At 39.5% G+C, this 12,288-nt stretch overlaps 1 protein-coding gene across 9 annotated transcripts in view; it reads left to right on the top strand.

The window, feature by feature from the left end:
* cald1a (caldesmon 1a) overlaps positions 1–12,288 on the top strand; it is a 54,006-nt gene that overhangs the window by 14,797 nt on the left and 26,921 nt on the right. For 6 of the 9 annotated variants that reach the window (XR_014605842.1, XR_014605843.1, XR_014605844.1 and 3 more), the window contains exon 2: positions 8,665–8,761. Coding sequence is in view for 5 of the 9 variants with exons in the window: in XM_084111674.1 (XP_083967800.1) it covers positions 8,688–8,761 (74 nt within the window). In the remaining 4 variants the exon portion in view is untranslated. Of the gene's footprint in view, positions 1–8,060; positions 8,200–8,664; positions 8,762–12,288 lie in introns of those variants that run through there. The other 3 variants (XR_014605845.1, XM_084111673.1, XM_084111676.1) reach the window with 2 other exon arrangements.

The raw sequence follows: 12,288 nt of genomic DNA, 5'->3' as shown, positions 1-12,288 counted from the left end.
ATTTCTCAATTTGTTATGATGATGAGGAAGGAGAACCCAGGCGCAAACAGAGTACACCAAACACACGATTTATTGAAGACAAAAAGGGGAAAATAAAGCCCACAATGGGGTAAAACTAGACACGGCAGAGGATGACTAACTAAACTATGATCTTGACAGATGACTAGACACTAACTAAGACAAGATGCTCACAGGTAATATTTAGCAATGACTCACACGTAACTTTAGCAAACACAGGCAGGATTCACAGAGTAACATCACAGCACGTTTCACAATGAACCGACACAGGACAGCAAACACAAGGGGATTAAATAGGAAGAAACTAATGATGACAGCAGGTGACACAGGTAAAGCAATAATGACTAAACAAGGGTAACAAGGGGGCGGGGTTACAGGACGAGACAACGCAAGCACACAGCCCAAACAAATGGCCATGTGCTTACACATAAAACATGGGTCTGTCATGATCCTGCCTCAAGACCAGGGAAAATTAAAGACTAGATGGCAGGATCATGACACAATTGTCAATATATGATGTAGCTTAGCCTACACAATCGCTCTTATAGAAAAGTATCTCAGATGACATAACACTGAGCTCATCAGGTCCAAACCTCGATGAATGAATGCTTAAACCCTTAAGTGTTGGCAGGCGTCTAGTTGCATGCTTTTGTGATTTGAACAGGTCATGAAAAACGTTACATGTCATGATAAGGAAGCTAAATGAGTTTTGCTTCATTTCTTTTGCATTACATGCAGCATAGACCGTGAAGCACACATCAAAAGCTCACTGAGATACGTTCTGCTTCAAAGGTTCAAGGCGCTTTCTGTCACGGCCATCTTCGTGGCTGAAACGTTGGATATTTGGACAAGAATCTTTTTTTCCACTCTGGTCTCTCACAGTTATGTAAGAAGAGACGTAGCTCAAAGCTAAAACCACTCAATCTTGGACAAAAATGCTGGGAGGGAAAAGCTTTTTGTCTTGTGCGCCGTTGTTTGTTGAGGATAGTGTAGAAGAGGGTTTGTATGTGGTTTGGGACTGCTAGTATGTTAGGTATGTTTTGTTGTTTCTGTGAGTAAATTTGTTTGCTGCTACTCGGACGTCACGTAGCGCTATCATTCGCTCTGTGGAGTGCAGATAGAAGTTCCCTTCACTCTCTCTCTGTGGTCAGCGTGTTTGAATATGAGGGCTCTATCTGTCTACACAGCATGTGAAACCCTTGGGTTTTTCTTTTTTGTGTGTGTTGCTTACGGGAAAGAGAGCTTTTTTCCTACCATATTTGGTCATGTGGAGCCAAGCCAATAGGCAGCAGACGTTTGATGCCATACAAGCATCTCAGTTTGGCCTTTTCCCTCCTGCTCTCTCTTTTTTTTTTTTTTTTTTGTAGGACCTTGCATGCCGATACTGGCTGATAGTGGTGCGATCTTTGGACGTGCATGAGAGGACCATTTAAAATAAGCATTTTAAAATGCATAGCATGAAAGCTTCTCTGCACCTGAAATGCATTTCCAGAAGCACAGCTGCTGTTGTGCGGAAATAAATGGCCCTGGGTTTAATGAGTTAATGCCTATGAAAATTGCCGAAAAACAAAACATTTTCCCGACATCTTAAACACATGTGCCTCACATTTCTCTTGTTCATTTCTTTGTGTTGGAAAGGAAAAGTGAACATTTTGGGTGATTGATTTTTAGTGTAGCAAACCAAATAATTTTATGCAGGTCTTTTAATAACAAATAATAATAGGTAAAATGTATATAAAACATTTTTATTTTAATGAAAAAAATAAACATTGTGTATTCATTTATAATACCTATTATATAATTGAGAATTTATTTTAAACAATATGGATTGTAAAAAGAACTATTTATATAATGTTAAAAAATAAATATATATTATTAAGGGAATATATTAAAAGAGGAATTGCCATATATTTGTGAATGTGTTGCATACCCAGCTGGTATATTTTCCCCAAAACATTTCAGGTCATACATCAAAGAGTAAGATGTTTATAATGTTTTCTTAGGACAGCTATTGACATTCACACTGTGTCCCAGAGCCTGTAATTGCATGGCATTGTGGGTAATTGCGGTTTAAGACATATTTGGTGTTTGAGCAGGTAACTGTAGACCAACTGGTTGAGAATGATTCAGAGGACATGCAGACGTGTCGGGGAATGCGATCCATTGTCTGGGAATGCAGGAATCTCCTTTTCCAACCTCAAGTGGAAATTCAATGACTGAGGCCTATTTTTGCCCTTGCTTGAATTTTTGATCCCCTCCCTCCCATTTTAAAAACCTAAGGAATAATGTACAGTCAGCGAGTCATTATCGCAAAATAAACCCTGATGTGGTTATCAGAATCCCGACACAAAGCCAAGGTGTCTGGTATCCCCTGAAAGGGTTTATTTTTATAATGACTGGCTGACTGTACATTTATCTTTATTGCATTTAAATTTATTTGGCAGATGCTTTATCCAAAGCAACTTCAAATTAAGGTATATATAGATATATTTCATGCATTTCACCATTTACGTGCAGCGGATGTATAAGCAAAATCTTTTGGCTACCCATGCCATTGAAATATTCTACTCGTGTGAGATTCACCATGAGCAACAAATTCAGTCAGATGTCTCCAAACTTAGGTTAGGTAGGTTGCGTATCAACCAAATTTTCTTCTCTCTCCTCATTTCTCTTATACTTTTCAGAGCTTCTTCTTTTCCCAGTGACAGCCATGAAAAGCAGTTGCTGCTCTTCCTGCCAAAATATGTACTGGATTTATAGCGGCACATCCTGCTCTTTTTCTCGCTCTGTCTATGTCTCTCTCCATGTCTTTTCTTACTTAATCTCTCATTCCTTCTGTTTCTTCTCTAAGGCCCTAGAGCCATAAATGTGTTGATGCATCAGAGAGTCCAAGCTGAGCTTTTGGTTACGTGAAATCGACCTTCAATAAGCCAAACATTGCCAAAGTAATCAAACCAGCATTTGTGCATAAGGTGGTATTACCCACTTTAAGACTCATAGCTAGGGATGTCTCGACATTGCAGGGCTGGTGTCCTTCCGTACGACAAGATATTATCCCAGGCTCTAGATTTTTATCCCATGTTCCAGATTTAAATTTTTCTTTTTGGTTTATTTGCTTGTGGGTGATATTTCATACTTGAAATCATCATAAAAAGAGTACAATTTCTCTGCTTTTGTTAACAATACCATCAGTGCGCAAATTATACAGTTATTTTGAAGGGGGTTGATGTTTGTAAAGACATCTCTGTATAATTGCAGTTTACAATCTGTTGAAGTTAACCTAATACAAAGATTTGTTGTGTACTGATACTAACGACAATCTGCTACTAGCTAAGACTTAAGCATATATTTATAGCCCAGTATGTATTCTGACTAACTTCTAATCTACATCTTGTGGTTAAATGTTGTTTGAAAATGCTGTTGAACATGCATTATATGTAAAAAATTATATGTACTTTTAAGACCCCCACAATCTTCAGTTTTGACTTGCTTATGTCTACCTGTTATTAGGGAGGTTAGACCCCCTCCCCCCCAAATCCCCCATAATTTGCACACTATGTCTCATCTGGATTTCATTTGTAAGTAATTCCCCATTTGGTCTCTATCAGAGAAAGTATCACTTCCCTTGATCTGTCAAAACTTAAAGACAAACAAACTCAGGTGTCAACTTTAATAATATTAATGCTAAGGCTAAATGATATCCAATATAATAGTCAAAAATAAGACTTTTTTGTTGGTGTTGGTGACTTGAAGACAAAGAATTTGGCAAACTGCACCAAACCATAATTCTTCCCTCTAAAATCTCTGAAGCACAGCAGGTTGTCTGACCTTCAGCACATAAACACAACTGTGTTAATGGGGATTGTTGGCCCGTCACATAGAGTTGTTGGTATATTGTACATGAACCTGACCTGGTGCTGGAGCCCTGCCATTACTGTCCTGACACGGTCCTGAGATCTGCGGTCGTGTGCCGGCCAATCATTCAGCCGGCTTTATGGGACAACTTCGGCTGGCCTCCAGTCACTTTTATTGGTGTTCTCAATTTCCTGCGCATCTCGGCAAGCACACACAACCATAATTCTGCCGTAGGTCTGTAGGTTTGTCATCACTGACGCAGACAGACAGACAGAGGTGTATTGACTGCACAGCAGTATAGATTTCATTCTCCTAGCTCAGGTTCATTTCACAAAGACCTGCATTCCCAGATCACCCTCTTTGATCTCTTTATTTCTCTGCAGCTTGTTGAGTGAACAGCACTCTCAAAATATGGCATGAGAATTAGATTCTCTCTCCTCTTGTCTCCTGTGTCTTGGTTTGTTCTTATCCGCTCAGTGACTGGGATTTTTGAATTTCTAACTGTGTATTTTTTTGATCTTTTAAGGGTAAGAAGGAATATTGAGGATTAAACTGATTAACACATTAACATTCCATGAAAGCTACATAATAAAGTACTGTATGAGATTATATTTTAAGAAGAAATAAGGACTTGAGTCTTCATTGACATTGTTGAGCAACTTTCAGTGAATCCAGATGGAAAAGCACATAGCTGACATACCAGCAGTGTCTTTTAATGAGGTGGCAGGTGAGCGTGGTGTGTGTACCTCTGATAGGCTGCTGACGCTGCAGATTTCTGGGATACCTTCCTGCACCTGGCTACAGTTCACCCTCTCGCACAACCTCAAAAACGTCCCACTTTTTAACAGGCCTGAAAACGTTTTCTGATTATTCGTTTTTCCTTAGCATTGACTTCTTCTAAAAATGTTGACGTAACCCATTACATGTTCTTAAAGGCAGCATGAAATCCAAATTTACTTTATGATGTGTTACTGCATGTTGTTTCACAGAAAACAATCTCACATCAAAATCCAATAACCTTAACTGCTTTTTATTTTCTACAAATACGTAATTTTAAAGAATGTGCTGCGAAAGCCATTTCATGTTGATGTTAATGAGTTTGGGATTGTCCCATTTGTTTGTTTACTTTGGCTGCACAGTATAAACATCTTCCTTTTATGAACGAATAGTGAAGTCAATATAAGTGCACGTCATGACATTTTGATAGTTGCACATAGATTTACTTTATACCTCTTCCTGTAGGAAAAAGGCCATTTTATCTGGTGCTTAATACCACATTGTTTCATGGTGAAATATACACCACATTACAGTAAAACGCTTTTTAATGCAACATGTCTGCGCAGCTCCTCCATTTGTTACAATCTTGGCCAGAGAAGACGGTCTGAATCCTGACTCCCGCTGCGGCCGCGGAGAGTGTGTTAGCATAAACTCTGATAGCGAAGCCAGTCGATGTTAATGGACCTATATTGACAGACATGCAAATAAGGGTGATGGTTTATGTTGGCAACGCTCCACTCTCTTCTTGAGCCGTAAATTTAGTCTCTCTCAAGTTGTCCAGAGTGGCCGAGGTCCAAAAGACGGTGGGTGGTAGATCCAAACATTTAGTTATTTAATCCTTTTGGCAGTGGGGTTGTGGATCACATCAGCTTTGGCTCTGGTTATAAAGAACAGTCTTTACCTCAACATTTATCTCAGCGAACTACGAGCATCTCACTAATGGTAGATTGTTAAGGCTAAGTGTGTTGACATTAATGAGTTTGTAATTATTTTTTACTGCAAAGCGGGTACGAGGAATTTCTTGCGGTCAGAGGTGGATTACATTTCAGACCGTGAAACTCTGCTACAGTACATTACTTGAAGCATTAATGTTTCATCAGTGCACGTTATTTCAAATAAAATAATATTTTTTTCTCAATGTTTTATTCAGAAATACGAAAGTAGAATCATTTGCAAATGTTTCATGTTGACATGTTTTCAAAAGCCATTTTTGCAAAACCAGTTTAAATCCCAGTCAAAATCAGTTTTCCCTCTGCCATCGTTTTTAGTTTTCTTCATTAGTTGCTCCCTTTTCCCCACAGAGTTTAAAGAGAGCCAAAGCTGCATCGTTCGTGTGGTTTGGCACAGGCGTCCGTGTGTACGTTCGCGACCTAGAGAACATCACAGATGGAGGCTCTAAGACTGCATTCCCATGGGTCATTGCTGTGATGAGCTTTGATGAAGGGTTAAGCACCGCACTTATGAGGAACATAGTAATTTACCAGGTGAATGTGTTATTACAGCCATTACAACGCGTGCTCTCTAGACAGGAGGCGTCTCCCTTCTTGTTGGGGGAAGCCAGACCCCCGTTATGAAACATTCAAGAGGGAAAAAGTGCAACGACATGAATGTAGGGACGCCTAGGAGGCTTGTACGCTAGCTGTAGCCGCACACGGGTGGTCCTTGAAAGGAAGAGGCAAATCCGTTTCTACATTCTTTCTCTGAAGACAGGGCCTTATTGTCAGTTGTGCACGGCGCTAGTACACACCACGCCACCAAAACACAAACACCACCTGAATTTCAATCATAAATTTAGTATGTGAGGTCAGCATGTGTAGTCATCATCGCTGTGAGAGCGTGATTCAATTTGAGTTGATCGTACACAGTTGTGACAGTTTTATTGAGCTGAGTCAGTGCTGTTTGCTCAAGGGCTCAGATATGAAGAGCAGCCATGCTCCTGCAAACAGAAGATCCAGCTAAAGATAGAGCACATTCCTGCGGTTCGCGAATGCGGGCACAGCGGTTCTGCCTGATAAGGAAGATCGGCTCGATCTCTTGCTCTCCACTTCTCACTCACATTCCTTGCTTTCCCTCTCCCGCTGTTGTTTTTGTTTTTTCCATTTTTCTTCTCTCTCTCTCTCTCTCTCTCTCTCTCTCTCTCTCTCTCTCTCTCTCTCTCTCTCTCTCTCTCTCTCTCTCTCTCTCTCTCTCTCTCTCTCTCTCTCTCTCTCTCTCTCTCTCTCTCTCTCTCTCTCTCTCTCTCTCTCAGCATTATGTGAATATGGAGGAGGGATTTAGGAGGAGAAGTGTTTCCTGTTCTCTTGTGTCTGAGAACCTCTTTCTCTCTCTTTTCTTGCACACTTTGTGTGTGTGTGTGTGTGTGTATTTGTGTCCAGCAGTAACAAAAAGTGATGTTGCTAACTTTTTAGTAGCAGGACAGTTAAGCTATGCTAAAAAGTGTTGACTTTCCAACAACCAGCCACATTTCTCACTAGAAAAATGCTAAATTGTTGGGTTTTTTTGGGCAATAATCAAACAGACTGTCACTCAAGTAGCATTTTTGCTGGGTCGTTCATGTAAAATAAAGTGGTTCAAAAAAATATGCAGTGATATTTTACGCTATTTCCACTTGTATTTAGTGTAAATTGCAGTTTGATGCTGTCACTCTAAGTGATATTCGCTTAAAAAATTGTTTGGTGAGATTGAAAATATCAAATTCCATAGAATCAATATTTTAACAATATTCTGTTACAATTTTACTAATAATATATACTAATAACTATTTTTTTATTCAATCTTGTCTGTATTTTTTCTATTTTTCACTAATTTCACTTTTTTTCTCTTTTTCATTTTTCTTTTCTGTTACAGCTTTAGTGCAATAAAAAAAAACATATTCCACAGTAAACGGCATATGTGTTCTGCTACTGTGTTTTGGATTCTGGTTGTCCTATTCCAACACCTGAAACTTATTTTCAGTTATTTTCCACTTATTTCCTGTGATAACTTGGAAAAAATATTGCCCCTTTAAAAAGCTCCAATGTAGTTAGCTAGCCTACTTTTTATTAACTAATAACTTTTTTTTTTAAATCTAAAATTTTCAAGCAAAAAGTCTGCAAGTGTTTTCATTTTTAAACATGCTTTCCGCAAGCGAATCCCAGCTAACCAGCAACAGTGCCGTGATCACAAAAGAGAGGGAGGGAACGAGAAAAAAAAAGGAAAGGAATGGAATGGGCAATAATTGGGAGTCGGGAAGGGAAAGAGCGAGAGAGGGACAGTGTCGGAATGGGAGAGAGAGAGAGAGAGAGAGAAAGGAAAAGGGGGAGAGAGGGAGGAGGCAGACCCGTCGGCCGTGATTGTGAGTTTGCACCATAATGGGAGGGAGAAAAATGGAGGAAAGTAGGGAGGGTGAAAAAATGGGAAAGGAAGAGGCCGGCTTTGGCCCAGCTGCAGCGAGAGAGAAAGAGCCTGAAATACTCTTTGAGTTGGAGTGTTATCGAGACGAGAGAGAGTGAATTTCTGCTATGTTTTGAAAGCTAAAATGTTCCAGAGGTCATCATCACTGAAGTGAAGGTAGGGCGGTCTGAAGCGTCACAGTGCTGAGATTAATGACAGCAGCTCTATATCTCCTGGGTGGGCTGGGTTCCTCCACTATGTACCCTGCAGTATATTTAGTCAGAGTCTTAATGCTTGACTGAGTGGACATCCTGTGCTAACATCTTTTCCTCACCCATTCTCTCTCCCTCTCTCTTTTTTTTTTTCTTCATTCTTTCTCTCTCTCTCTCTCCCACAATTTCCATTTTAAGTGGTATTATGAAAACAAACTTGTGATCTGTTTGATGTCGGGCTGAGAAAAGATCGACTGTAAATGTCTTGCATATGGGAATGTGTGATTTTTGTGAAAAGGTTAACCAAATACTCACAGCAGCTGTGGAATCCAGACGTACTCCACCATATTCAGTAACGGAGAGGATTCTGTGAGTTTATGTAAGGTTCATGCGTGAGACTAAAAGACACACATGTTCTGTTGTTTTGCAGGGTCATACTCTCAGGATTGAAGCATGGATGATGATTTCGAACGGCGCAGGGAGCTCAGGAGACAGAAACGGGAGGAGATGCGTCTGGAAGCCGAGAGGTAACATGGGCGTCATTAATGCTCGCTTTGCACCGCAAGCCGAGGGCTGTTAATGAGGTTGAGATCATCAGATTGATTGCACAGCCACTGCTTGTAAAGATTGTTCACCTTGCTAAAACATGACAGCTTGCAAACTGTGTGACTGCTCTGTGGCCAAATGAGTCTTTGTGCATTCGTGCAAGATTTAAAAATGCTTTTTAATGTGTTTTCTGTTCCAAGAATCTTTTTTGGGGGGATTAAGTGAACACTCAGTTTTATTAGATATTATTAAAGAAGGCAGTTGTGAAAGAGATAGCTTGCCCAAAAACGAAAGTTCTGTCATCATTTACTAACCCTCAAGCTGTTCCTGTTTGATTCTCTTTTATCTGTGGAACACAAAATACCAAGAATGTTGATGCTCTTTTTCATATACTGAAAGCAAACATTAGCTATGCTTCCATCCATAATGTAACTCTTGTGTAAAATTGGAATATTGCATAAAACATTTGTGAATAAAGCACAGTTTCCATCCCATGTGTTCAAGAGAAATGACAAAGTGACCAAATTGTCACTTCCTGGGAAATTAGCGCAAAATATCTGTAATAGGAAGTTGCGTTTGGATACCTGGTGTTTGGGAATGTAATCGCGTGAGAGTTCTGGGAGGTAATTATACCCAACCATTTTGATGACAGACTTTGGCTCTGGTATTTCAGAATGATCAACATTGAGATATGCTGTACAATGAAATTTATTCTGTAAATGTGTTTCCATCATAGTTTATGCGCATGTCATCTTATTGGATTTAAAAAAATATCCGTCTTAATTGACCGCAAGCATTTTTTTATGCACATTTTTACAATTTATGCATATCTTGGTTTCCATCCAGCAATTTTTTTTTTTTGCAATATGATATCCCCAAATTTGACTTAAAATAGGTGGATGGTAACTCAGCTAGTGACCAGGGGATGCTATATTAAATAGCAATATAGCTATTCAAACTATATTCCAATTCATATGATATTATGTTTCTTTTCTTTTCTAAGGCCATACAATAACTTTATGTGAGAAAGAGACAACAAAGTTGTAGTTTGTGGTTTATCTTTGCATCTGCTGCAGCTCTTAAATATTCAGATATTGCTGCATGGAGAGTGGAGACATATTATGCCAGTGTCAGTGGTGGCATTGATCACATCAAACGAATTTTAATATACTGAATGCAATATGAGGACGGTGGTGAAAGGGAAGATTTTCAGTGTTAACAATATAAATTTAAGTTATCAAATAGAGTCATATGGACTCTACTTCAGTGGTACTTTTATTATGCTTTTTGTTATTTTTGAATCTTGACAGCATTTGTCTCTATTTTCATTTGTGTGGAACAGAGAATCCTGGACACAATTCAGTTGTTTCGACTCACTAACATTCTGGATTGCAAACTATTGGTTATTATTGTGGCGAGACCAGAATTGGCAAATTGGCTCTTATAGTTTATTTTTGTGCATTCAAATATTATAACAATTACAATAGTGTAAGATTCATAAATGTATGCTCCTGCATGCATTTCCTACATTCCTAACTCATTAATTAATTCATTAATTAATCATTCTTCTCATTGTGGGAAAAAAATAAGAAAAATTTGTAATCACAATTTGTAAGTAATCACTGTTTTAATGCTTTTGTGGCCCAAAGATTGCACTATCAGCTCCTTTTTTCTTTTTCTGCGATGATGGAGTCTGCTACAGAAAGCCGGTGTTAACGTAACAAATATTAAACATCAACGGACTGGCACTTTTGGGAGCCGCTTGACCATTTAAGGCAACGTGACGCTCCCATAAAAACTGGAGGCACTGACCCAAATAGCCCTTTTGCATCAGGCTAGATGATCTCTGAGCACTGTGCATGTCTTCAAACACAGACAACAGCTGTTTCTTGAACATTTATGCCCCTGTCAAAAAGAGTTATGGGTAATGGCTAATAATGCAAATCAAGCTTATTATCATACCAGGAGAGCATAGGATTGCATGAATCAGCTCTAAATCAATATCTTTCAGCAACAATTATTTCTATTATCATTGGCTAGGATGTTAGACCAGAGTAACTTGGTGTACAGTTAGTTTCGAGTGTCAGCTTCCCGTCTGCAACGGCTTTCCTGTTTCCTCCAACCGTGTTACCATGAAGCAGGAATGCTTTTCTTTTTCATGATTTAAGATATATGGGCCATTTTTCACCTAATCGTTGGGCGGAAGCGTAAAGCCGATGACGCACAGATTAGGGACCATTATATTTTACAGCATAGCATAAACCAAATGCTTTTTTTGGCTATATGTTATAAACCTCTGAATGGGTTGAATTGGGTTTCCTATGCCAAGTATCGCATTTGGCAGAAAGTTACAAATGCAACCCGTTCAGCTCTGCGACACAATGTGATCTTGTGTTTATGTTCTTGTGGAGAATTTGGCCCGCTCCTCTTTGCCTGCTCGAGTTAGTGATAAAAGATTAAAACGCTCTATTAAATTACTTTCATTATGCAAAGATGCTGTAACAATCAATATTTACTCTTTGGTGGTAATTGAACTAGTCAAAACCATGTGTCGTCCTGTGGGCCCCGTCCATTTCGGCCATCATCACCATGCACGTCGAAGACAAAAGTCAGTTTTCGATGTACATAATGATAAGCGTTGTCGCTTTGCCAAATGTCTCTACATTAGAAGTGTTTCCTGGCAGTGATTTGGGATGCTCTCCGTCTCCAGACGGTCCTCAGTGCAAGCAGAGGGACAGCGGGCAGGCAGATGTTGGCTCGACGCTGATGCGGAAAAACAGAGAAAGTCCGATAACGCATGTACACGCAGGAGCAGCTTTGGCATCCGAGTCCAGCTGCTTTTCCATCAGGCGATGATGGCTTGATGTGCGCCAGTCTTTTTCTTCTGGAAGACGTGCCAGTGTTTCAACTGCTGAAAATGACAGGAGAGGAAAAGTGTGCGAGAGAAGGAGGGTGTGTGTTCTGTCTTTTGTCTGCACTGTATGCATTACTTTTAACTCTAAAATATGCTACACCTTCACATTAGATACACTGTCAGAAATAGGGGTACCAGTAGGAGTCCATTTCTGTCCCCCAAGGTACAATCTACACTAACGTACCCCCGTAACGTATTGGGCTTATTATTGGACCTCAAGGTACATATATGTACATTTTTGAGGGTCAAAAAGCATTAAAAGGTACATATATGTACCGTTTCTTTAAAAGGTTAAGGTACAATATTGTACCCTTGATGGTACAGCCCCAGTGACAAGCCATTGTACCCCTAAAGGTACAATTATGTACTTTATTTTCTGAGAGTGTATGATGCAAATACAGCGTTCCCATAGACAAAACTATCTGATGCTGATTGCATAGAAGATGTAAATGCATTTCTCAATATCGCAAACTCCAGTCTGATTGTCTGACTGCTATTCAATTTCCAGTAGTCAAGATGTAGAGGCTTTGATCAGTTTGTTAGGAAACGTGTTTAAATCTTTCCCCGCCATTGACAGAATTTTCCAGCAATCCA

The sequence above is a fragment of the Abramis brama genome (genome assembly GCF_963993115.1).
Source record: "Abramis brama genome assembly, chromosome: 4".
NCBI lineage: Eukaryota > Metazoa > Chordata > Actinopteri > Cypriniformes > Leuciscidae > Abramis > Abramis brama.
The sequence above is the reverse complement of the archived record's forward strand: the minus strand, read 5'-3'. Positions and strand labels throughout refer to the sequence as shown.